This window comes from Moschus berezovskii, chromosome 1, assembly GCF_049115385.1.
Source record: "Moschus berezovskii isolate FMDL1 chromosome 1, NW_MosBer_1.0, whole genome shotgun sequence".
NCBI lineage: Eukaryota > Metazoa > Chordata > Mammalia > Artiodactyla > Moschidae > Moschus > Moschus berezovskii.
The window spans coordinates 22,700,495-22,728,141 of record NC_142460.1 but is presented as its reverse complement, the minus strand read 5'-3'; the positions used below and the strand labels follow the sequence as shown (position 1 = coordinate 22,728,141).

At 42.9% G+C, this 27,647-nt stretch overlaps 1 protein-coding gene across 10 annotated transcripts in view; it reads right to left on the bottom strand.

Annotated features, from left to right (window-relative positions):
- TIAM1 (TIAM Rac1 associated GEF 1) overlaps positions 1-27,647 on the bottom strand; it is a 314,669-nt gene that overhangs the window by 8,584 nt on the left and 278,438 nt on the right. For all 10 annotated transcript variants that reach the window (XM_055421403.2, XM_055421410.2, XM_055421462.2 and 7 more), the window contains 5 exons: positions 23,107-23,286; positions 22,893-23,011; positions 17,679-17,787; positions 3,609-3,667; positions 2,563-2,665 (listed from right to left, as the gene is read on the bottom strand). In XM_055421403.2, coding sequence (XP_055277378.2) covers positions 2,563-2,665; positions 3,609-3,667; positions 17,679-17,787; positions 22,893-23,011; positions 23,107-23,286 — 570 coding nt within the window. The remainder of the gene's footprint in view (positions 1-2,562; positions 2,666-3,608; positions 3,668-17,678; positions 17,788-22,892; positions 23,012-23,106; positions 23,287-27,647) is intronic.

Below are 27,647 nucleotides of genomic sequence, written 5' to 3'. Positions count from 1 at the left end.
TGTAGGCCAGTGATAAAGAGAGGCAGGCCCTTTCCATCAGCAGGACAGCCTTCCCACTGTGACCAGGCCTGGTGCCCTGGACAGGCATGTCCTGGGAATAAATGGGGCTCTTCTTTCTCAGTCCACCCATAGAGCCCAATCTGAGTGAAGCAAAAGTGGTATCTGAGAAGGTAAGAATAAGCTATATGTAGAAGTAATTTCTAAGTCTTTCAGTGCCTGAATATCATATTATTTTACCATGTTATTCATTATTAGTGTTTATAAAAGAGACAGTTCATTGTAGGTACTCTGCACATTGTGAAGTCTCACGCTTACCTAGTGGTTCCACACCCTGGTCACAACAAATCCTCATCATGCCCACATTATTTAAACCCAACCAGGACCCATATAAAGTAAGTTTCACAAGTTCTCCCAAATGCAGACAAAAATCTAGAAATTTCCATCTTCTGATTCTCAAATCCATTGGCATGTACTTCATAAGAAGATGTGTGGGCTAGTCTTTACAACTCCATGAAAATAAGCTTTCATCTTGATGATTTTAAAGTTGATTTGAGTGAAAACCCGAGGATGAGAATGCAATGTCACATTCACAAAGATGGCTTTGTTTTCCAAACTTATGATCTTCACGTACAGTCCTCAAGGAAAGCGAAATTCCTGCCTGAGAAGGGCTTTACAGTGTGCTGCAAACATGGGCTTTTCCGGATACAAACCAGGCGCAAGGAAACACAGGAACCAGATAATTCAGAACCTGAGACTGTAAAGACAATACTAGTATTTAAGAGCCCAAACTTCAAAACACTATTAGAGTTGTTCGTAGACCTAAGATTTCTAGGTTCCTGAAAATTCATCCGTAATCAATTTTACTAATCAAATCAGAGTAAAAAAGCAACAGGGTAAATCTCTGGACCGGAAGGTTTGCCAGACAAATATTCATAAGGTAAATAGTCACCCTCAATGCATTTACCTGTCGTAATTTTTGCATTTGAGTTCTCTTTATGCGACGCTTAAGAGCTGTGAAGGAAGCGATTTCCAGTTTAACTTGGGTGAGTAACTGAAGGTTTACCAAATACTGCAGGTGGTCTGTCCTCATGACACAGGATTAGGAAAGACTTGGTTCTATAAGGACTAGAGGCACTTTTGCCTGATGGAGGGGACAAGTGCAAACCAGGAGAAGAGGAGAGATGCCAATCAGACACAAAGAACTGTGCACTCATACTAGATGCCAGTGAGAAACGGCCATCTCCTGCCATGTTAATAAACAAGAAATGTCACAGCCATCAGTGATTTTTGGCCTCCAAAGGTGAATGAGGGCTCCCAAAACTGCATTCCACAGGATGCTGCCAGCCCCTACAGTGACTGCTGAGGAGCTGGGGGAACGCAAGAAGCAAGGTGAACAGGGAAACAGGATTGACCCCAGACAGCTGAGGTGCATATGAAAGGAATGATCCCTTACACAGAATGCTAAATTCTTAACTTGATACCTGATCTTTGATGTTTAGACTGCCTGTTCCCTTTGTGGCAAACTTGTATATAGCCTGACCTCCCCTCCTGCCTCCTTGGAGCAGGTTTCTCAGAGCTACTGAGATGCTGTCTCCTGGGCTCGGAGTCCTAAACTTTCCCACCAAATAAGATAACTCTGCTTTCAGGTTGTGACTGTACTTTTTCGTCGACACCAGCAACACAATACAGAGAAGTGCAGATGACTGTGCACCTGCAGAGGTCCACTTTCCCAGCCTCTCTTTACTACCAGAAAGCCGCACCTGCTATCCAGGTGGGACAGGGATTAGCATGTTCCAAGAGTTTCCACTTGACCCCAAAGCTGCTCCCCGCAGGGTGTGCCCGGGAGAACCACCGCTAATTGCTCCTTCCTAATACAGCCTCCAATGAAACCCTGGATGGGCCCCGAGTCACAGAAACACTGCTATTCTAAGTCAGTACCATGCTGACATTCGCCTCTCTTCTCATGCACTAAAGCACCATCTAATCAAGTACTGAGTTGGCCAAAACGTTCAGGACTGTCCATAGCATCTTACTGAAAATCCTGAACAAACCATTTGGCCAACCCAATACATTCATCACTACCTGACAACTGGCTTCACGGATATTTGGGTTCTATTACCCAAAGAAGTGACATTTCATGCTTATACAAAGATAAAGGTTTTTAATGTTTCAGGGGGTAAAAAAATGTATTCAATGTTTTTTTGTGTGTGCTTTGGAGGCCTTTCGGGGTCTCTCAGTTAAAAGTTCAGTAAGTTATTTACATGGGCTTTATCTGCTCACGGTCTCAAAGGTTCTTTCCAGAAGCACAAGACTCACTGCTTCTTAGATGTGTCACTGTAAAGTTATTAATATATATAACAGAATGAATAGAATCCCTTGGAACAGGAGTAAAGGCATGACGTCCATTCACTTGGATCATTTAACAAATAGTTGGGCAAATAAGAGGCAATGAGGAGACTGAGGGAAAGGAGAAAAAAGATGGTGGAGTGGTTGGAGCCAAGAGTGTGGATTGAGAAACAGCTCATACATAGAAAGATGTACCCAGCCCATTTCAGAGTTTACCTGCACTTGCCAAAGCGCGAACCTGCAGAGCTTCAGTAGGAATCATGTGTCGAAATCGGAAGGGGTCCCAATCCTCATAAATTGAAAGCCTGTGTGAGCCTACCTGTAGGGAGAGAAGGAACCAGGCGCATGAGATCCATGTCTCAGTCTGGACCAGACCCTCATACTTTCTAAACCAGGGATGCTGCAGACACAGAACAGCCCTGTGGTTGCCAAGGGGGAGAGGGGGTGAGGGACTAGGAGTCCAGCATTAGCAGAGGCAAAGTGTTATATACAGGATGGATAAACAACAAGGTCCTAGAGTATGGTACAGGGAGCTGTGTTCAATAGCCTGTGATAAACCATATGGAATAGAATAAAAAGAGGAATATCTATATGCATATAACTGAGTCGCTTTGCTGTACAGTAGACACTGGCACAATACTGGACTCCAATTGTACTTCAAAAAATAATAAAACTTAAAACATTACTAAAACTAAATTATTTTTATTTAAAAAGTTAAATTGTTTTAATTTTCAAAATAAAAACAGCAGTGCGGGAATCCTGGGCTGCCCCTTACCAGCCCCGTGAGCACTTCTGTTCACCCACAGCAGCAAGCCAGAGGCCAGGTGACAAATCTGCTGAGGGTGTGCAAATGAGCTTGCTAACCAAATTCAGGCAAAAGAGAGACAAAAGGAAAAGGAGAGAAGGGTCCCCAAAACAAGAACAGAGGGGGGACAGGAAGAACAGGGAGGGGATAAAACTGGTGTTGGAAAGTTCTGGCCATGGTAGGTTCAATAGTTATTTACTGGGTTGGCCAAAAAGTTCACTCAGGTTTCCCCATGTTATGGAAAAACCCCAACGAACTTTTTGGCTAACCCAGTATTTTTATGCTCTAAATGTGAGCCACCTACAGGATGGCCAATTTCCTCAAATGCTCAGTTAACACCACAGAAAAAGAAACAGATCATAAAACACTCATGCCTGACAAAGGTTCAGAATTATAACTGCACAGAGCCAACTGAGAAGCAGATAGAAAGGGGAGATGCTTGGAAACTGTGTCTTACGAGTTTCTTCTTCTGTTTGGTACCATCTTTATAGACAAGGACCACGGCAGTTTTGAAGACTGGAAAAACATAAAATGAAGGCGGTTACGGCACGGAAGGCGTTGGGTTTTCCCCTTTGCTTCAATAACTTGTGGTAACAAACACTACGGTTATGAAGAGAACACAGTCCCCATGAATGAGCTCCCCTTCCACCCGCCACTCCCCCAGCACATCTCAGAGGCACAACAGCCTGCTCAGACACAATTTTCCAGGTCCCAGAAAAATACAGGAAGCCTGTATAGATGGAAATAAACCCTCCTGCCCCGCTGGAAACTTTGGGGGTAAATATATCTTTTAACTACGCAATCTCTTCAAGCTTCAAACTTCAGCTTACACACATTTAACAAAAGTACCAGTTTAGCAGCTGAAGGAACAATGCAAACATCAATAATCATAACAGTGCTTAAGGTAATGCCTATTGCTGTAAATCAAAATGATATTACACAGTGCTCATAATTCACAAAATATAATTCATCTTCTTGACCCGAATAAATAAAAATTGGTTTACTAAGAAGAATGCAATTCTACTTCTTCCAAACAGGATGAATCTTAAGCCATTTCAGGACTTCTCTAGGAGTCCAGTGGTGGAGACTTAGCCTGTCAACTGCAGGGGGTGCACGTTCGACCCCTGGTAGGGGAGCTAAGATTCCACATGCCTCCATGGCCAAAAAACCAAAACATAAAACAGGAACAACATTGTAACAAATTTAATAGACTTTGGAGAAGGTGGATCAAACTGAGAGAGTAGCACTGAAATATATACATTACCATATGTAAAACAGAGAGCTCACGGGAAGCTGCTATATAACACAGGGAGCTCAACCTTGTGCTCTGTGACAACCTAGAGGGGTGGGGTGAGGTGGGAGGGAAGTTTAAGAGGGAGGGGACACATGTAGGCCTATGGCTGATTTATATTGATGTATGGCAGAAATCAACAAAACATTGTAAAGCAACTGTCCTGAATTAAAAATAAATTTTTAAAAAAGATTTTAAAAATGGTCCACATCAGAAAAAAAAAATCTTAAAAAAAAAATAAGCTGTTTTTAGAAGCTAGGAGTGTGTTGTTTTATTCTTATATTCTTTGGGGGCGAGGCGGAGGGGAGGCAGTGGAATGGTGTCACGCATAATCTTCCATAGAATACCTTAAGCAATGCCAAGCACATTTAACACTCAGTGATTCTAACTCCTCCTGGAAGAAGAACCCGTGGCCAGCACAACAGGGGTGCCCCCAGTCCATCGCTGGCTCTCTGAATCAGGGTCTCTATCTCCCTTTACCCCCTGACCCCGAGTCAGACTAGGGACCCTGTCAGTCACACAGAGGGGGCACCCCTGGGGTACCAGAAACAGAATTCTCAGGGACAGGCCCCAGGCTCTCTACAGACCAACCCAACGTGTCTGGCCCCTTTTCATCCTACCCAGTTAGGATGGGTCAGGTTCCCGATGTTTAAGACTGCTCTCATCTCCGCTGTGGGAAAAGAGGTGATAGGGCACAAAGAGAGCTATCCCAGCACTGAGTCTGGGCTGTCTAAGCACCTGACATCATAAAAACCCCAGCGGCCAGACCGTGAGGTTCCCACTGACCCCAGGAGGCCACAGCAGCTCTGACGGCGGACATGCACCAGTGCCTGAGGAGGCCCTGGGTCCCGACCACGAAACCTTCAGAAACCACAGTGGCCAGGACAGCAGGGCCCTTTAAAAGCGAGGGAGCTCCCCTCCAGGAGAGGGCAAGGATGCCAGTGACCCACCACCTCCTTGGGACCAGAACTCAGTGAAACTGTTGTCATATTACTGGCCTGCCTTGGTTTACCTGGACCATCTAGGATCATCGTGGGAGGACCACAGTGGACCTCAGCCTGGCCTATGAATACCTCTGCCTTGATCCCTCCCTGGGGTGACTCTCACTCAACCAACTCCAAGTGTTGCCCATCCCATTGGACACAGCCTTGACCTTCAAAACTCCTGGCTGCCCTGGCCAGCCTAAAACACTTGCTCTATATCCCAAAGGATGAGCATCTAACACCCTTCCAGGGTTAAGTCTGAACAGACGATGTCTGTTCTTTTTTTAAAGGTGATGATCATCAACCCTGAGCACAGGCTAGCCTTCCTGAGAGTAAAACATCAAGGTGCTATGTTGGCAGCCGGTCAACTTCAGTTTCAGAAGAAAAGCAGCACCATTTCCTGAGATCAGAGGTTCCAACGGAAACAAGCCCAAAGCTGCCTGCTCAGTGCTAACTACTTCCCTCATAGCAACTCTTCCTTGTTTCAAAATGCATTTCTAAGGCTCTGTTAGTTCTGCCTTGCTACTTAAAAATCACACCGAAACTGCCAACATGTCACCTTTTAAGGACTGGGAATTGTAAAAAAAAAAAAAAAAAAAAAAAAGCTCATTATGATGACAATAGTCTGTTTATGCGTGCTCAGTTGCTTCAGTCATGTCTGACTCATTGTTACCATGTGGATTGTAACCCACTAGGCTCCTCTGTCCATGGGATTCTCCAGGCAAGAATACTGGAGTGGGTTGCCATGCCCTCCTTCAGAGCCAAACACACACATACTGCCCCTGACCTGGGCTTGTGTCACGAAAGCCCCAAACCTTAAAACTGGCATTTTCCTGGACCTTTTCTATCACAGATTGGCAAGCTAGGGCCCACCCGTTTCTGCTCAACCCACCAAAATGGTGCCCATTTGTTTACATACTGTCTATGGTTGCATCTGGCTACATATGGCCTCTGGGTCTGCGAAGCCGAAAATATTTACTCTGTGGCCTTTCACAGAGCAAGTTGCCAACCTCCTGGTTTCTCCCACTCATATGATTTTCTTATTCTAAATCTGTTGATTTCTAACAGCAGGGAATCTGTAAAATATAGGAGATAGATATGAAAAATTCCAATCCTAACCTCTGGTATGGCTCATCTGTGCCCAGAATCAGAGACAGGGAGAGAGAAGGTTTGGGTCATTTCCTTCAGAATCCTACATCCCATAAATGACCTACTAAGAAGTATCAGGAAGCTCCCAGACCTCTCCGCACAGTGGATCAGAATCTGCCAATGCAGGGGGCACGGGTTCAGTCTCTGGTCCAGGAAGATTCCACATGCCAAGGAACTTCTTAGCCTATGTGCCACAAGGCTTGAGCCTTTGCTTGAGAGCCTTGGAGCTGAAACCTGCACGCCCTAGAGCCTGTGCTCTGCAACAAGAGAAGCCACTGAAATGAGAAGCCCATGCACTGCAACTAGAGAGTAACCCCTGCTCTCCACAACTAGAGAAAAAGCCTGCATAGCAGCAAAGACCCAGTGCAGTCAAAAATAAATCAATATTTAAAAAAAAAAAAGAAATTGCAATATTAGAAACAGAACTTCTAAGGATGGGAAATGAAACAAACAGTATCCCTCCCCCTGCCAAAAATATCCACCCCTATCAAAAATCACCAGCGTATAAAACTACCCCACTAACTCCTCGGAATATCATACTTAGTGATATGCTTTTCCTTTACACTTATATGCTTATTACTTTTAATTAGATGGCATCAACAGCTACAATAATGGCTCTTTGGAATTTTTAGGGATACCACTAAGGTTTTCAAAGAAGGCTGAGGGACCTAATTAGGAAATCCAATGAATCTTTGTACAAAACTTTCTGATTTTAATACCACTGGGATGTTCCACTTGGGTATGTACTGTTTACATTATACAAGAAAAGAACAGTTCAGTTTAAAAAGCAGTAAACAGAGAGAACAAGATGGCGGAGGAGTTGGTCGATGTGGAGTTCATCTCTCTCCATGGATTCATCAGGAATACACCTTCAGACCCAGAAGTGCATGCAGAACACCAGCTGAGAGCGGGCAGGAGTACCTGACCAGTGGAAGAGAATATATAGAACCACGCAAAACTCGGTAGGACGAAGGAACTAGGAGGAAAAACAGGAGTGTTAGAAGGACTGGACCTGCCCTTGGTGGGTGGGGGAACTGAACCAGGGTCCAGTCCCCACATGGGAGCAATTGTCAGAAGAGAAACATTTAAGGGTGAGAGCAAAAGAGCTGATCTGTGGCAGCCTAAATGGAATGAGAATAAGACAGTCCTTGCCACAGCCATGCATACCCCGGACAGGGACGCAGATCCCCTGGAAGGCGCAGCAGCTGGGAGCTGGAGTTTAGGGATTGTGGAGCAATCCTGCTCTCTGTGGAGCAGGGTGAGGGCTGCTGTTGACTGCGGAGAGACAGATGGATTGAAGGGATGTGAGGGAGGAGACTGTGGTGGGAAATGCCTGTGGAGGAAAGCTGGGCAGCCATGGAAGCAAGGCGATACTGCTGAGTCAGCGTAGGGGGTGGCATCATCACCATAGCCTGTCTCTCCTCACACGCCAGCATTGGTAGCTGAACAATAGAGAGGCTGCCCCAACAAACGCCTGATGCTCTGAACTACAGAGTAGGACCCCAGCCAGGGTGCTCCTTTAAGTGCCTGACATGCCGATCTACAGAGTCGTTCCCCAGCCAGGGGGGCCCCTCTGTGTGCCTGACACGCCGAAAAACAGAAGGACCCTAGACAAGGGAGCCCTTTAAGTGCCTGAACTGGTGGAGCCACGGAGAAAGACTGGCCAAAGAAGCATTCTGATCACCATGTACAAGAGGCTTGGAAAAAGACTCTGATAGGGCCATAACTCCTGTGGCGGAGGCAGTCCATGTCCCTGCACACTTGATGCCGCCAGGGTCCCTGCAAGCCAAGCAGCTGCGCCACCTTCATGCTCAACTCTCACTGGGGCAGAGCTGCCACAGGCAAAAAAAGTCTTGCATCTATGCACGTAGGGTCACTTCAGTTGTGTCCAACTCTTTGCGATCCTGCAGAGTGTGGCCTGCCAGGTTTCTCTGTCAGGGGGGTTCTCCAGGCAAGACTCCTGGAGCATACTGGCCAATACTGGTTTCCATACCCTTCTAGAGCACTATATTTCCTGCTGCCCTAGCTCCAAATGCCACCCCCTCCACCCCGTGCCTGGTGTTGCCAGAACCCCCTTGACCCAAGCAGCTGCACCACCTCCACACCTGGCCCCCACGGGGCACACCCACGTCCTCCAGGGCAGCCTCAGGACCAAACGCCAGTGAACGACCCACATGCAGAGGTGGAAATAAAACCACAATTGAAACCCAGGGGCAGTGTGGCTAAGGAAGAAGACCCAAACATTCCCACCAGCTGTACAAGCTGCAGATTAAATGCACATGATCAACTAGGCAGACTCTGTGTCTATGGAATATATAAAAGGTCACTGAGAGCTCCCACAGAAGAAAACTCACTAGTTCTGATAGCTGTGGACACTGGAGGCAAGAACACACAGGAGGAGGACCAGGTTAGAATCTGAGCTGCCCCCACAGCAGGTCCAGAGATCAGCACACTGGTGGAGGGCATCCTAGGGAGGTGAGGTGGACTGTGACTCCCAGCGAGAGAAGGGACTCTGACAGCAGTGACAAGAAAACCATTATTATTCTTACATTGTGACTTGTTCTGTTGAATCTTTAGGATTTTTTTTTTTTCCTATTTTTCCCCCTCTGTTATAGCTGTCGATTTTATTGGCACTATGAAATCTAACTAAGCTTTTGAGTTTTTTTTTTTTTCTGTCACATTTTCTTTTGTTTTTATAAACCTCTGCCTCTACTTTGGGCTTTTGCAGCTCTGTAGTTTTCTTTTTTTCTCTCTCTCTCTTTTTTAATTCTTAATTTTTTAAACCTATTATTATTTTTTTACATTTATTCCTTTTTTGTTTTCCTACTGTGCTTTTCACCTTGCAGTTAACCTTTAATATATATTCATTTCAGTTCAGTCACTCAGTCATGTCTGACTCTTTACGACCCCATGAACCGCAGCACGCCAGGCCTCCCTGTCCATCACCAACACCCGGAGTTCACCCAAACCCGTGTCTACCGAGTCAGTGATGGCATCCAGCCATCTCATCCTCTGCCATCCCCTTCTCCTCCTGCCCTCAATCTTTCCCAGCATTGGGGTCTTTTCAAACGAGTGAGCTCTTCACATCAGGGAGCCAAAGTACTGGAGTTTCAGCTTCAGCATCAGTCTTTCCAATGAACACCCAGGACTGATCTCCTTTAGGATGAACTGGTTGGATCTCTTTGCAGTCCAAGGGACTCTCAAGAGTCTTCTCCAGCACCACAGTTCAAAAGCATCAATTTTTTGGCGATCAGCTTTCTTCACAGTCCAACTTTCATATCCATACATGACCACGGGAAAAACCATAGCCTTGACTAGACGGACCTTTGTTGGCAAAGTAATGTCTCTGCTTTTTAATATGCTATCTAGGTTGGTCATTACCTTCCTTCCAAGGAGTAAGCGTCTTTTAATTTCATGGCTGCAATCACCATCTGCAGTGATTCTGCAGCCCAGAAAAATAAAGTCAGCCACTGTTTCCGCTGTTTCCCCATCTATTTGCCATTAAGTGATGGGACCAGATGCCATGCATGATCTATGCTGTCTAGGTTGCTGTCTAGGTTGGTCATAACTGTCCATAAATCTTCTTTATCTACCTCTATGTAACTTTGCACATCTATTCTTTCTTTTCCTTCTTTCCTTTCCTCTCAACGCATTTGTTAGCTTTATTTTCATTGCTTAATTCCCCAATTGGCACCGTGCTTCAGTTTTTTTTTCTTCCCAGTTTGTGATTTGGTTAGTGTTGTTCTTAACTGGTATATATAATTTTTGGTTTCCTTTGTTCACCAGGTCAATCTATTGCACTTTACTTTTGTTGGACTGTTTTTGACTTTGCTCATGCGTGTATATGTATATGTGTATATTCATTATTTTAATTATCATTTGCCTGATTTTGTAACTACAATTTGTTTGGGGCTCATCTTTGGTTTCTCGTTTTGGGGTATCTGTTTTATCTCAGTTAATGTCATAACAAACCACTTGTGAAATCTTCATTCCTGACCAGAAATCAAGCCTTTGGAGTGGGAGCACTGACTCCAAGACCCTAGATTACGAGAAAACTAACTGTAGGGAGTATCAAATAGTGAGAACTCACACAAAGGAAACCACTTGAATACAAGATCCAGCATCACCCAACCACCAGTAGCACCCTGTGCAAGACACCTCATCTAAACAACAAACAAAACAAAAATACAAACCCAATCATCAGGAGACAGGATTACCACCTCACTCAGCCTTGCCCAAAAGAATAAAAACAAGCAAACAAAAAAACTCAGCACAAATCTCACCCTACAGGAAGCTTACACAAACCACTGGACCAACTTTGCTGTTGCTAAGTCACTTCAGTCGTGTCCGACTCTGTGTGACCCCACAGACAGAAGCCCACCAGGCTCCCCTGTCCCTGGGATTCTCCAGGCAAGAACACTGGAGTGGGTTGCCATTTCCTTCTCCAATGCATGAAAGTGAAAAGTGAAAGTGAAGTCGCTCAGTCATGTCCGACTCTTAGCAACCCCACAGACTGCAGCCTACCAGGCTCCTCCATCCATGGGATTTTCCAGGCAAGAGTACTGGAGTGGCTTGCCATTGCCTTCTCCGGGACCAATCTTAGCAGGGCATAAATCAAAAGGAAGAAAGAATTCAACCTTAAAACCTGGGAAAAGGAGATCTCAAACACAATAAGTTAAAAAAAAAATGAAAAGGCAGAGAAATACTATACAAATGAAGGAACAAACTAGAAACACAGAAGTCCAAAGAAATGACGAGGAAATAGGCAAGCTACCTGAAAAAGAATTCAGAAAAATGATAGTAGAGATGATCAAAAACCTTGAAAACAAAATGGAGAAAACGTTAGAATCAATTAACGAAGAATTAAAGAATAAACATACAAACAACACAGTTACTGAAATTAAAAATATTCTAAAAGGAATCTATAGCAGAATATCTGAAGCAGAAGAACATATCAGTGAGCTGGAAGATTAAATGGTGGAAATAACTTCTGAAGAGCAGAATAAAGTAAAAAGAATGAAAAGAACTGAGGATAGTCTCAGAGACCTCTAAGGACAATATCAAACACACCAATATCCAAATGCAGAAGAATACACCTTCTTCTCAAGTACACATGGAACATTCTGCACGATAGACCGCATCTTGGGTCACAAATCAAACTTCAGTAAATTTAAGAAAATTGAATTCGTATCAGGCATCTTTTCTGACCACAGTGCTATGAAACTAGATATCAGTTACAAGGGAAAAAAATGTAAGAAACACAAACACATGGAGATTAAACAACATGTTTCTAAATAACCAACAGATTACTGAAGAAATCAAAAGGGAAATAAAAAAATTTCTAGAAATAAATAACAATGAAAGCTCAAAACCTATGAGGTACAGTAAAAGCAGTCCTAAGTTAATAGCAATATAATCCTACCTCAAGAAATAAGAACAACATCAAATAGACAACCTAACTTTACACGTAAAACAACTGGAAAAAGAAGAACAAAAAACCCCCAAAATTAGTAAAAAGAAAGAAATCATAATGATCTGAGCAGAAATAAATGCAAAAGAAATGAAAGAAACGACAGTTCAGTTCAGTCGCTCAGTCGTGTCTGACTCTTTGCGACCCCATGAAACATAGCACGCCAGGCCTCCCTGTCCATCACCAACTCCTGGAGTTCACTCAAACTCATGTCCATCGAGTCGGTGATGCCATCCAGCCATCTCATTCTCTGTCGTCCCCTTCTCCTCCCACCCCCAATCCCTCCCAGCATCAGACTCTTCTCCAGTGAGTCAACTCGTCGCATGAGGTGGCCAAAGTATTGGAGTTTCAGCTTCAGCATCAGTCCTTCCAATGAACACCCAGGACTGATCTCCTTTAGAATGGACTGGATGGATCTCCTTGCAGTCCAAGGGACTCTCAAGAGTCTTCTCCAGCACCACAGTTCAAAAGCATCAATTCTTCAGCGATCAGCTTTCTTCACAGTCCAACTCTCACATCCATACATGACCACTGGAAAAACCATAGCCTTGACTAGACGATAAAACTAAAAGCTGGTTCTTTGAGAAGATAAACAAAATTGACAAACCTTTAGCCAGATTTATCAAGAAAAACAGAGAGAAGAATCAAATAAACAAAATTAGAGATGAAAAAGGAGAGGTTACAGCAGACAATGCAGAAATACAAAGGATTATAAGAGACTATTATGAACAACTATATGGCAATAAAATGGATATCCTAAAGAAATGGACAGACCCTTAGAAAAGTTCAATCTTCCAAGACTGACCCAGGAAGAAATAGAAATTATGAACAACCCAATTACAAGCACTGAAACTGAAGCTGTGATTAAAAAAAAATCTCCCAAAAAACAAAAACCCAGGACAAGATGGCTTCACAGGAGAATTCTATTAACGATTTATAGAAGAGGTAATGCTTATTCTTCTAAAACTCTTTCAAAAAATTGCAAAGGAAGGAGCACTTCCAAACTCATTTTATGAGGCCACCATCACCCTGATATCAAAACCAAACAAAGACAACACAAAAAAAGAAAACTGCAGTCCAACATCACTGATGAACATAGTGCAATGCAAAAATCCTCAACAAAATGTTAGCAAACAGAATTCAGCAACACATCCAAAAGCTCATACACCATGATCAAGCTGAGTTTATTCCAGGGATGCAAGGATTCTTCAATATACGCAAATCAATCAGTGTGATACACCATGTTAACAAATTGAAAGATAAAAACCATATGATAATTTCAATAGATGCAGAAAAAGCCTTTGACAAAATTCAGCACCCATTTAAGATTAAAACTCTTCAAAAAATGGGCATAGAAGGAACCTACCTCAACATAGTAAAGGCCTACTATGATAAGCCTACAGCAAACATTTTTCTGAATGGTGAAAAACTGAAAGCATTTGCCCTAAGATCAGGAACAAGACAAGGGTGTCCACTTTCACCACTGTTATTCAACATAGTTCTGGAAGTCCAAGCTACAGCAATCAGAGAAGAAAAAGAAATAAAAGGAATGCAGATTGGAAAAGAAGTAAAGTGCTCACTGTTGGCAGATGACATGATACTGTACATAGAAAGCCTAAAAATAGTATCAGAAAATTACTAGAGCTAATCAGTGAATTCAGCAAAGTTGCAGGATACAAAATCAATACACAGAAATCACTTGCATTTCTATATACTAACAATGAAAAATCAGAAAGAGAAACTAAGGAATCAATCCCATTCACCATTGCAACAAAAAGAATTAAATATCTAGGAATAGACTTACCTAAGGAGAATGTGAAGAGGAACTAAAAAGCTTCTTGATGAAAGTGAAAGAGGAGAGTGAAAAAGTTGGCTTAAAGCTCAACATTCAGAAAACTAAGATCATGGCATCTGGTCCCATCACTTCATGGCAAATAAGACAGAGAAATAATGGAAACAATGACAGACTTTATTTTCTTGGGCTCCAAAATCACTGCAGATGGTGATTGCAACCATGAAATTAAAAGACGCTTACTCCTTGGAAGGAAAGTTATGACCAACCCACAGAGCATATTAAAAAGCAGAGACATTACTTTGCCAACAAAGATCCGTCTAGTCAAGGCTATGGTTTTTCCAGTGGTCATGTATGGATGTGAGAGTTGGACTGTGAAGAAAGCTGTTCACCAAAGAATTAATGCTTTTAAACTGTGATGCTAGAGAAGACTCTTGAGAGTCCCTTGGACTGCAAGGAGATCCAACCAGTCCATTCTAAAGGAGATCAGTCCTGGGTGTTCATTGGAAGGACTGATGCTGAAGCTGAAACTCCCATACTTTGGCCACCTCATGCAAAGAGTTGACTCACTGGAAAAGACCCTGATGCTGGGAGGGACTGGGGGCAGGAGGAGAAGGGGATGACAGAGAATGAGATGGCTGGATGGCATCACCGACTCCTTGGACATGAGTTTGAGTGAACTTTGGGTGTTGGTGATGGACAGGGAGGCCTGGCGTGCTGTGATTCATGGGGTCGCAAAGAGTCGGACACGACTGAGCAACTGAACTGAACTGAACTGAAGGAGACAAAAGAACTGTACACAGAAAATTATAAGACTCTGATGAAAGAAATCAAAGATGACATAAACAGATGGAGAGATATTCCAAGTTCCTGGGTAGGAAGAAATCAATATTGTGAGAATGACTATACTACCAAATGCAATCTACAGATTCAATACAATCCCTATCGAATTACCAATGACATTTATCACAAAATGAGTACAAAAAATTTCACAATTCATATGGAAACACAAAAGACCCTGAATAGCCAAAGCAGTTTTGAGAAAGAAGAATGGGGCTACAGGACTCAACCTTCCTGACTTCAGATTATACTACAAAGCTACAGTCATCAAGACAGTATGGCACTGGCACAAAAACAGAACTACAGACCAATGGATCAAGATAAAAGTACAGAAATAAACCCATGCACACATGGGTACCTTATTTTTGACAAAGGAGGCAAGAATATACAATGGGGCAAAGACAGCCTCTTCAGTAAATGGTGCTGGGAAAACTGAACAGCTACATGTCAAAGAATGAAATTAGAACACTTCCTAACACCATACACCAAGATAACTCAAAATGGATTAAAGACCTAAATGGAAGACCAGAAACTATAAGACTCTTAGAGGAAACATAGGCAGAACATTTGATGACATAAATCAAAGCAAGATCCTCTATGGCTCACCTTCTAGAGTAATGGAAATAAAAACAAAATAAACAAGTGGGACCTGATTAAACTTAAAAGCTTTTGCACAGCAAAGGAAACTACAAGCAAGGTGAAAAGACAACCCGCAGAATGGGAGAAAATAATAGCAAATGAAACAACTGACAAAGGATTAATTTCCAAAATATACAAGCAGCTCATACAACTTAAAGCTAGAAAAACAACCCAATCAAATTGTGGGGAAAAGACCTAAACAGACATTTCTCCAAAGAAGACATACAGATGGCTAACAAACACATGAAAGATGCTCAACATCGCTCATTAGAGAAATGCAAATCAAAACTACAATGAGATATCACCTCACAGCAGTCGGAATGGTCATCATCAAAAAATCTACAAACAATAAATGCTGGAGAGGGTGTGGAGAAAAGGGAACACTCTTCCACTGTTGGTGGGGATGTAAACTGATACAGCCATTATGGAAGACGGTATGGAGATTCCTTAAAAAACTATGAATAAAACCACATATGACCCAGCAATCACACTCCTAGGCATATCCCCTGAGGAAACCAAAATTGAAAAAAAACGCATGTATCCCATTGTTCATTGCAGCACTATTTACAATAGCTAGAACATGGAAGCAATCTAGATGCCCATCAACAGATGAATGGATAAAGAAGTTGTGGTACATACACACAATGGAATATTACTCAGTCATAAAAAGGAACACCTTTGAGTCAGTTCTAATAAGGTGGATGAACCTAGAATCTATTAGGCAGAGGGAAGTGAGTCAGAAAGAGAAAGATAAATATTGTATTCTAACACATATATACGGAATCTAGAAGAATGGTTCTGAAGAACTTATTTACCGGGCAGCAACGGATAAACAGACACAGAGAAGGGACTTATGGACGTGGGGAGAGGGGAGCAGAGGGTGAGATGTATGGATAGAGTAACATGGAAACTCACATCACCATATGTAAAATAGATAGCCAACGGGAATTTGCTGTGTGACTCAGGAAACTCAAACAGGGGCTCTGTATCAGCCTAGAGGGGTCGAATGGCGGGGAGATGGGAGGGAGGTTCAAAAGGGAGAAGATATATGTGTACCTATGGCTGATTCATGTTGAGGTTTGACAGAAAACAACAAAATTCTATAAAACAATTATCCTTTAATTAAAAAATAAATTTTAGAAAACAAAATAAAAAAAACAGTAAACAGCAACACTTTCCCTCTTCCATCCGAAGAAAGATAAGAGAAGGAAGGTGAATGGAAATACTAATATGAGACTTCATTTATACTACTACTCGCCTATGAATCTTCTAGGGGGAGGCTAGGACGTGACACAGCCTACAACAGAAGCAAGAATACTGGTCGCTGATCATCGCTGATCATTTTATACTTAGGAACAACACGCATGCTGTACAAGCATTCACACACAACACAACAGTGAGCCATATTTCCTGCATTACGCACAGCGGGCTAACTCACAGTTTTTCTCTTTCAAAAAAGCATTTTCCAGTAAAACAACATGAGATTTCTAATCATGGCAACTACATCCATCAGAACGAGTTTATTGCAAAAATAATCCTTGACTCAGGGAACTCAAACTGGGACTCTGTGACAACCTAGAGAGGTGGAATGTGGAAGGGAGGCTCGGGAGGGAGGGAACATGTGTATACCCATGGCTGATTGATATTGATGCATGCAGTGGACACGAACTTGGGCAAACTTTGGGAGATGGTGATGAACAGGGAGGCCTGGCGTGCTGCAGTCCATAGGGGCGCAAAGAGTTGGACACGACGGGGCAACAGTCATGAACAACAACGTGGCAGAGACCAAAACAATATCATAATGTGACAACCCTTCAGTTCAAAATAAATAAAAGAAAATAATCCATATAAACATCTTACCCGTGTGATTGACAAGCACCTTGTAACTGATCAAGGCACCCAGTGGCGCCAAAACAGATGAGCTGAGAACCATGCCCTGAACCCTGGCTTCACAAACAGCAACACAGAGTCAGGGAGAAAACAGATGATATCAGATTGGGGGGCTCAGGGACAGACAGTTTTGATGTGTTGATTTTTCTTTGGTTTATTACTAACTCATCATTTTCAAATGATATTCGGAGCAGCAGCTTAAAAAAGCATCTTTTTCCACCTGTGTGTCTACACCTGGGTGAGACCTGAACAGCCATCCCCTCTCTCTCAGTAGCAGGGGGCCACGCTGGTCATACTTAACTGGAAGGTGTGATTTAGTATCGGTGACACGTTAGTGGCCACAGCAAGAAGACAACGCAGATAACTTATGTAACTATACTTTAATAAACTGTGTCTTGGAAAAGAAATGTTAACTTATTTCAAAAAATAAGCCAGCCTCCCTCTGCCCCTCCAAGCCCTTTGGTGACACATACCAAATGCTGCCAATTCGGGTTCCTTTTTCCACTTGCCCAGCGAGGCGGGAGGGTTTGGCCAGATGACGGTGGTATGCAACAGCAGGTCTCCCATGCTCAGATCTGCAACCTGAAATCCAGGGCAAAACTTACTGGGTAATGTCATAAACACTCAAGATATTCATGACATTTTAAAATTCGACAGGCTGCTATCAATATGACTTCATGAAAAATGCCTCTAAATAATGTCTTCCATCTGGTCATCTTTTCCCCCTTTATTCTGTGCTTGCATACCAGAACTCCAAGAATATGGTGGCCAAAAGATACAAATAGGGCTTCTGAAATTCACATGCAGTAAAGCTATCAAAGGGCTTCCCTAGTGGCTCAACGGTAAAGAATCCGCCCACAATGCAGGAGACTGGGGTTCAATCCCTGGGTCAGGAAGATCCGCTGGAGAACAAAATGGCAACCCACTCCAGTATTCTTGCCTGGGAAATCCCATGGACAGAGGAGTCTGGCAGATACAGTCCATGGGGTCGCAAGAGTTGAATACAACTTAGCAGTTCAACAACAAAAAGACCTGTCAAACTGATGAATAAAATCACAGAGGTTTGGTGTTTAAACAGACAGTTACCCAAGGGGAACCAACGGTCATCCATGACAAAGATCCAGGAAACGACAGACACTGCCACCTGAGAATTTAAGTCCCTTTGGAGCAAGGGTCTCCTGGAATGCAGTGCAATCTTTTCATTTCTTCTTCTTCTGACTCATGTTAACAAAGATTTCATTTCACTTTACAGGAGGAAAAAGAAGGCAACTGAGGTGCTGGGAGATTGTTCTTTAAGCTTGTACAATGTGAGCTCTGGGGTCCCTAGAAACTGCAAGGTCTACTCCTGCAGCCTCAAAGGTCAAATGCTAAGCCATCTCATGATGGACAAGGTCCTCTTCTCCTTACGGAAGCATGATAATCTTCAGATTCCACCGGTGTCCGTGCCCAACTGTCATGCATGTCTTTTTCACTGGAGCTGTTGACCACTTCCACGTCTATCAAAATCCCATCTGCCCACCCACTCAGCAACCTAATCACAGGTGCGAAGATCACCTGGTCCCTCCATGTGGCTCCCTGTGCTAACATGTCAGAAGACAAGGCTTTGCAACAACCAGAGTCCAAAGTCCATCCCACTGGGCAACCCCATCAATTGTGAGGAGGGTTTTCTTCCAGTATGCCTCCCTGGAGCCCTCGCCCACCAGCCCCTCACTACTCTGTGTCCATAGAAAGCAAGCCTGAGTCTTTCTCCCTCAAAGCAGCAATGTGAATATTTGAAAACTTGATGTTGAATTTCTCAAGGACAGATGGCTCTGGTTTATCTTGCTGCTTTTGATGTGACCGAGTTTCTAGATATGCCAGCCACCAAGCAGCCCTCCACCGAATAAGGTGCCATTTAATCACCACTCGGGGCTGCAATGCTGGAAATGGGGCTCCAGCAGTGTACAACACAGCGGTACTATTGCCATTATAATGGTCAAGATCTTTACAGTGATAATAATTACTCTCATTACTAGTGAGCTATATTATTAGTCATATGGTCAGCCCTTAAAACCATTAAGCAATTATATTACTTTGTTCATATTAAATAACTAGCCAACCACACCCCCAGGGCAGCATCCACTAAGGGAACAATACTGCTTTCTCTAAGTATTGTTACAGACTTATCACTGATCTTGGCGCAGTACATACTATTTGCCCAGGACCAGTCTCCCTAGGGTTATACTTCTGTGGATTCAAGACCACTCCATCCTTTCCAGTTTGAAGGCCATTCTTTTCAGTGGAGGAAAAAAAGACATCAAGTGGATTTGAGTCATTTTCTCTGGGTCATCAAATGTCTTTGGTTATGATACTTCCAGCCCCTGGTAGTGGTCTTTTTCTTTCTTATTCTTCCTATTGTGCTAAGACATAATCTTCTGTTGCTCTATTTGCATCTTCTCCAAGCTTTCATTTTCGTGTTCTTCAGACATGCTACTACCGACACAGGACCTTCCTACCCTGTAATACTGGTATGTGGTCAAAGGTCCCTCCTTCCATCTTTTGCACATTTTTACCCTAACAAAATTTCTGCTCAAGAGACTGCTTTGCATAGCACTGCATCTTTTTGTTCCTTGCTGGAAAGATGTCTTACTTGGTTGGCAGAATTTTATTTTGGAGGTTGGGCAGTTCCACCAAAGCCATATGCCCTTTTATAGCCTGACTTGTGAACCATATTCAGCTTTTTGTCTAAAGTCTCTGCAATCTGCTATCCATATTACCTTCTGGTCTTTGGCATAACAGTCCTTTGCTCTCAAGATCATTAAAATTCAGAAATCAATTCAGAATATAATGAAATGCACTGAAATTGTTCATTTCCATGACTCAATAAAATTAACTTGTCAAAATGAAATAAACGAAAATACAGGATAGAAGCCTTATAACTCTGAAGTATTATTCATAGCCGTCAAATGAAGCCAAGAGAAGTACTTGACAATAGGAATTAGGCAAGTCACTGTTCACTCACACAGTAAAATATTACACAATCATTTCAATGATCCTTTTGAATCATTTAAAGTAACGTGAAAATTAAATAACTCTTTGTTCAACATAAAAAAACTCAAGGTATAAAATAATTTCCAAAATATTCAAGAATATATATGGAATCATATTCAATATTAAAGTATATAATAAACGTATTTTTAAAAAAATAAATACCCAAACATCAAGAGTTAAGTTTTGTGTTCTGAGACTGTTCAGTTCAGTTCAGTTCAGTCGCTCAGTCGTGTTCGACTCTCCGCGACCCCATGAATCACAGCACGCCAGGCCTCCCTATCCATCACCAACTCCCGGAGTTCACTCAAACTCATGTCCACAGAGTCGGTGATGCCATCCAGCCATCTCATTCTCGGTCGTCCCCTTCTCCTCCCGACCCCAACCTTTCCCAGCGTCAGAGTCTTTTCCAGTGAGTCAACTCGTCGCATGAGGTGGCCAAAGTATTGCAGTTTCAGCTTTAGCATCAGTCCTTCCAATGAACACCCTGGATCGATCTCCCTTAGAATGGACTGGTTGGATCTCCTTGCTGAGACTGTAGGTAGTTTCAATTCTTGCCTTTTTCTGTAGCTTGCTCTTTTCTTTAATAAACATAGTGTATTTTCCTTACCATAAATTTTTACAAGAAGATGAAAACAAAATCCAGAGAGGCATGACTGTCTCTTCCGCATTCTGATAGATTAAATTATCTGCCTGGTAGACTAAGAATATTCACATATTCTTCCTGAAATACCATGGTGAATAAAAATTATGTTTCAGTGGAAAACTAAGCAGCCTTTATAGCACACCCTCTGGGGTTATCAGAGTCCAACTCCACATCTACGTGTCTTTGAACTCCTTCGTAAGGTGCAGGTAACAGATAAATGTGTACATTCTCTCCAGCCTGGTACTGACTTTAATTGATTCCTCCCGCTGTGGAAAAACCAATTTGTCTGCATTTACAAATCATCTCGCCGTTTCTTCACTCATACATACACCTGCTATTTTGACTGTCAGGTTCCCTCACATCATCTGAGTAAAATACACTTCTTCATATTTGTTCGCTTTACATCTCTATGAGATGTCATGATTTTACCTTTTTCTGAAAATTATCTTTTTACAGTCCAAAACTTCTTTGGTTTCACTGAGGACATAAATGGGAACCTGTTAGACAATAACCCTTTACACCTCCAAAGAGAAGGCTGTTTTCTTTTCCAGACTAACAACCAGGTCTTATCCCCACCACCCCTCTGCCTTTCCCTCCTTCTAATCACAGAAAGAGAGTTTCTCTTCATAGCTGGCTTGTCTCCTTTTTTGAGGCAGAAAGCATTCCAATTAAACCAGGAGGTACAGCAGCATTGGTGAGTATCATTCCATATCATACCCATCTGATCCATCTCAGTATTACCCGCACTGTATTCACATAAGCTCTCCTCAATAACCAGACACAACTTAGAGTTCATTTTACATTTTTCCCAAGCGTATCTGTTCCTGTGGCTCTTTATTCTAAGTAGAGTTTCACGCAGACTTAAAATAAAACATTCAGAGTCATTTGAAACTTTCACTCTTTCAGTAAATATTCACCGAGCATCTACCACATGGCAATTATTAGTCTAGTCTCTGGAGATGCAGCCATGACCTTTAACAGTGTTCAGAGACAGTCCAGGCTACGGTCAAGGAAATTCACTCTCACACTTAACAGAGAACAAAATCAGAGGTCTAAAGGGCGAAGAGAAAGAATCAGGATATGTTTCCTAAACTAAGAAATAATTCAGCTGAGAAAGAAAATTCACAGTGTAGCCTTGGGTAAAAGACAGAAGTTCTACCAACGTGGGAATGTACATTGTTTTAGCCACTATGGAAAATAGTTTGGAAGTTCCTTAAAAACCTAAAAACAGAATTGCCATATGGTCCAGCAAGTTCACTCCAGGCACATACCTGGAGAAAACTCTAATTTGAAAAGATATACACACCCCAATGTTCATAGCAGCACTGTTTACAAAAATCAAGACATGGAAGCAACCTAAGTGTCTATTGAAAGATGAATGGATAAGAAGATGTGTATACATATATGTACACATATATACACTTATATAATATACATAATATTCCAGTGTGATATTACTTAGCCATATTAAAGGATGAAATAATGCCATTTGCAGCAAAATGGATGGACCTGAGATTATCATGCTAATTGAAGTAAATCAGAGAAAGACAAATATCATATGATATCACTTATATGTAGAACCTAAAGTATGATACAAATAAACTTATCTATGAAAGAAAAAGAGACTCAGAGACATAGAAAACAAACTTATAGTTATCAAAGGGGAAAGGGGAAGGATAAATTAGGAGTCTGAAACTAACAGACAGAAACTACTATATATGAAATAGATAAATGACAAGGTCTTACTGTACAGCACAGGGCAATATATTCAATATTGTGTAATAAACTATAATGGAAAAGAATCTGTAAAAGAATACACATATATAAACTGAATCACTTTGCTGTACATCAGAAACTAACACAATACTGTAAATAAACTATGCTTCAATTAAAAAAAATGCCACCAACAAAAATACTATCCTTGTTACTATTTTACTTATAAATAACACCTTAGAAAGAAACAAACCAACCCAGCTCTACGGACAAGCATGCTGGGCAGAAGAGGGGTCCTTACCTCTTTTTTCTCACCAGTCTGCTCAGCGATCAGCTGGTCAAAGACAGCCCCGAATTCCTCATGGATTTTCTGCATTTCATTGATATGACTTGCAACCTTGTTCATAGTCTTGATAGCCACTGGGGGAAAACAGGTCAGGAAATAAACGAAAAGACCATGTAAAGGCTCCGGGAGAGACGTGAGCAAGGGGCAGCTGTCAGGGGTCACGGCTCACCGTCCAGATGGTAATGCTCCTCGCTCTCTGCGTCCGTCAGAGCAAAAAGCTCCTTCAGCAGAAGCGGATACTTAAGGATCCTCTGGATGGGCTTGATGAGGTAAGACTCCAGGGTGGACGAGTGCTGCTGCTTTGGGTTCTGGGCGTCCAGGAACGCCTTGAAAGCTGCGTCCGTCTTGGCTGGAAGAGTTTAAATACAGACTGAGCGGAACAGCCAAATGACTCCCTTCTCACAATTGCACTAATTCCAAGGTGCCTTTTCACAGGATTGAGAATAAGTGAGTGGTCAGAGAAGGCCTGCCCATCAGATTTATCTGTTTATTAGGAGGAGTGAGCAGAGGTCCAAGGAGTTAGCAGTGGTCTCCAACCTTTTTTGGACCAGAGACTGATTTTTGAGGAAGACCATTTTTCCCGAGACTGGGGAGGAGGGGACGGTTTGGGGTGATTCAAGTACGTTACATTTACTGTGCACTTTGTTTCTATCATGATTTCATCAGTCCCGCCTCAGATAACCCGGCGTGAGATCCTGGAGGCTGATGACCCATGCGTGGAGGGATAACAGTGTCAGCAAGTCCTATGCACAAAGGTTTTCAAGGGTTGCTGTTGAATGTCTTCTTAATCTGATGTTTTGAAATCAAAGGCCTTACAGACCCAGGAGAGCCTGTCCGAGAGCTAGTCAGTCCCTACAGATAGTCCAGGAATCACCTGGAAGCATGCCTTTCACACACAAACCAACCAATCCAGAGCCCCCACCTGCATCTCTCTTCTGTGAGGCTTTTACAACTCTAGGCCAATATGCCCCCTGCCCTAAGCATCCCAGAGCCAGGTCCCAGAGAACTCAGGACAGCCCTCCCACCCCAGAGCCCGCTGAGATTATTCAAATTAGCCAACCCTGAACCTGCTTGCCCTGCTTCACCCATTCCTTCCTGCAGACGCCACAACAGAGCATCTTGCCTGTGTCTTCGCCTCACTCATTCTGCCTCCTGGTGGACCCCGGTGCTTCCTCTCATGGCCCTGCAGTGTGTGACCCTCTCCCCTCCTCCTGGGAACCACAATAACAAGCAGTCTTTCTTTTAAATTAAAAAAAATAATATTTATCTGGCTGTGCTGTGATCTTTACTCATAGAACTCTTAGCTGCAGCATGTGGGATCTAGATCCCTGACCAGGGATCAAACCTGGTTCCCTGCATTGGAACTGCAGAATCTTAGCTACTGGACTACGAGGGAAGTCCCACAAATTCTGATGGCAATTGTTTCCTGATCTGTTGGCCTCGCCATCTCTGAATAATACAAAAGCCTGCATCTTCCAACAGTGCTTACCCCAGTTTTTCTAATCTCTCAAACATTTCATTGCTGATAGAACCTCTTTTGAGAAGAGGAAGGGGAAAAAAAGCAGCAGTAGTACCTTGCAGCTGGGTAAGTGGAGCAGTGCTATCTCCTGCAGGGAACGCCTGTTTAAGATCTGTTTTGTGTTAATGCAGTGCTACCAGCTATCAGGATTTAGCTCAGAGGGAAACATACAACTGACCTAACATAACACAGGCAGCAATTTCCTCACGGGCTGGGCTTTTATCTGTGTCCCAGCTAGGCTGAAAATCAGCCCTGGGGAGTTGTGGGCCCCCAGACAATCAGAAAGGTATCTGCCAGTGGACAGTCAGGAAGACACGACATGTCTTTCCAAAGAAATGGGGAAAGAGAGGCTGAACTGAGGGCAAAAATGGGAAGAAGCATGGACAATATATTAAAATGACTAACTGTAGGCATATACTTTTTTAAGCTTCTGATACAATATATTTCCATCTCTAAAAATTAGGACTATGAGCTAAGAACAAAAGATAGAACTTCCCTGGTGGTCCAATGGTTAAGAATCCACCCTGCAATGCAAGGGACATGGGTTCAGTCCCTGGTCAAGGAAGACCCCACATGCTAAGGGGCCACAACTTCGGAGCCCACGCACTGCAACTACTGAAGCCCTCTCACCCAGCGCCTGAGCTCCGCAACTAATGAAGCCACCGCAATGAGAAGTCTGCTCACCAATGAGAGAAAGTCCTCACCCAGCAAGGAAGACCCAGCACAGCCAAAGGGCAAGCAAGAGCAGAAGAGACTGTGAAAGGACACCGTGGAATCACAGAATGAGTCTTCCCACTCTCTTTACTCAAGCAAGAAAAACAGCAGTCATGGGGGAAGGCCTTGTAAAGACTACCATCTTCTCAGCCATTTTAAGGCCCATCAAGAGGAGTCAGAGTCCATGGATCCAGCCACCAAATCCATGAAGAGAAAGGGGACTGGAAATGCAGTGGTTGCAAAGCAGCCCAGGTGGGTACTTCCTGTTCTCAAAGAGTTCTCTTCATCCTATTTGCACATTGGGCCATCAGAAAAATGTGAGTCATACCTAACAGTTTAAAGGATGATTCTGAAAGACTCTAATATTTTTCAGGTGCAAAATATAATGATTTTGAATTTCTGAAAATCTACAGGGGCAGAATTTAATCAAGTGAGTAAAAATAACACAAACTGCTTTAAGGACTGTGATGAGCATATAATTTCACCAGAGAGCAAAGTGCTCTGAAACTGTTAACACAGCACTCAGTTAGAGTTTTAAAAGAAATACATACACAGAACTATATGACCAGTGTAGTTTACATAAAACCACACAGCAGGACAATTTCCTTGTCATACAACTGGACAAGGAAATTCCCAGGTTCCCTTTAAGTTTTTATGCTGAAGTAGAACTCTTTTGCCTGGACTGGAACTATCATTAAGTATGTCATTAAGTATGTCATTATCTGGGACAGGATCTTTTGCTATCCAGAGATGTGTTGTATTCATCTTTATTATAATAAGTTTTGAATTAAATCAAGCTAGTTCTCTTTGGCAGCAAACACAAATGTAAGTAAATTACTTACATATTCAGCAGTTGTTTGCATGGAAGCCATATGGTAAGGTGTAAAAAGAGCAGGCTGATTTCGAGAGATCCTTTGAAATTGACCTTTTTATAGATTCTACTGTTTACCAAGGCCATATTTCTCTAGTCCCTTAACCTATCAAAGTCACATGCAGAAGTGTGGAAGAGAAACAGCTTTTTAGTGACTCCCAGAACACCCACCATCTTCTTAGGAACAGGAGCTTGCCAATATAGAATTTCTGTTCTTCTCTGTGCAAAATGGAATTACAGCTGGACTTTTGTAAATAATTGAAGCAATTTTAGTAGTGATGGTGGTGACTATTATCACACACCTGAGAACAAAAATAGGTGAGGGAAAGATGAAATGACACAAAAAGGTATATGAAGTGTGGTAGGTTATAATGAAATTAAAGAAAATACAAATAAAGTAGGGAACTTCTAAATCTCCTATGTTTTTGCATAGTTGCAAAACAACTTATCAATTCTGGCCCTGAAGAGCTGGTCAAAACTTTCATGATAAGAAAATTGACAACACTATTAATTCAAGATATTAATGCATTTAATTTCTCAGTACAGTCAGCACTCCATATCTAAGGATTCTATATCCACAGGCTCTGCATTGTGGATTCAACCAACAATGAAGAGGAAATAGTTGGGAGAAAACATTCCAGAAAGTTCCAAAAGGCAAAACCAATTCGCTGCATATCAACAACTATTTACATGGCACTTATACTGTACTGGGCTTCCCTGGTGGCTCAGATGGTAAAGAATCCGCCCGTAATGTTGGAAACCTGGGTTCTATCCCTGGGTTGCGAAGATCCCCTGGAGGAGGGCATGGCAACCCACTTCAGTATTCTTGCCTGGAGAATCACCATGGACAGACGCGAAGCTGACAGGCAACAGTCCACGGGGTTGCAAAGAATCGGACACAACTGAGCGACTAAGCACAGCACACATATACTATATCAGGGCTTCTCAGGCAGCACTAGTGGTAAAGAACCCACCTGCCAATGTGGGTGGAGAAGGCAATGGCAACCCACTCCAGTATTCTTGCCTGGAAAATCCCGTGGACAGAGGAGCCTGGTGGGCTGCTGTCTATGGGGTCACACGGAGTCGGACACGACTGAAGTGACTTAGCAGCAGCAGCAGCCAGTGCAGGAGACATAAGTTTGATCCCTGGGGTGGGAAGATCCCTGGAGGAGGACATGGCAACCACTCCAGTATTCTTGCCTGGAGAATTCCAGGGACAGAGGAGCCTGGTGGGCTGTGGTCCATAGGTTCGCACAGAGTCGGACAAGACTGCAGTGACTTGGCATGTGTGCATATACTGTATTAGGCATTCCAAGTAACCTAGAGATGTTTGGTGGTGCTAGTGATAAAGAGACTTGGGGGTTCGATCCCTGGGTTGGAAAGATCCCCTACAGTAGGAAATGGTTACCCACTCCAGTATTCTTGCCTGAAAACATCCCTGGACAGAGGAGCCTGGCGGGCTACAGTTCAGGGGTTTACAAAAGAGTTGGACACGACTGAACAACTGAGCACACACACATATGGGGACATATGCAGAGGTTATGTGCAAACAGTATGCATTTTATATAAGAGACTTGAGCATCTCGGAAATTTGGTGTCCATGGGG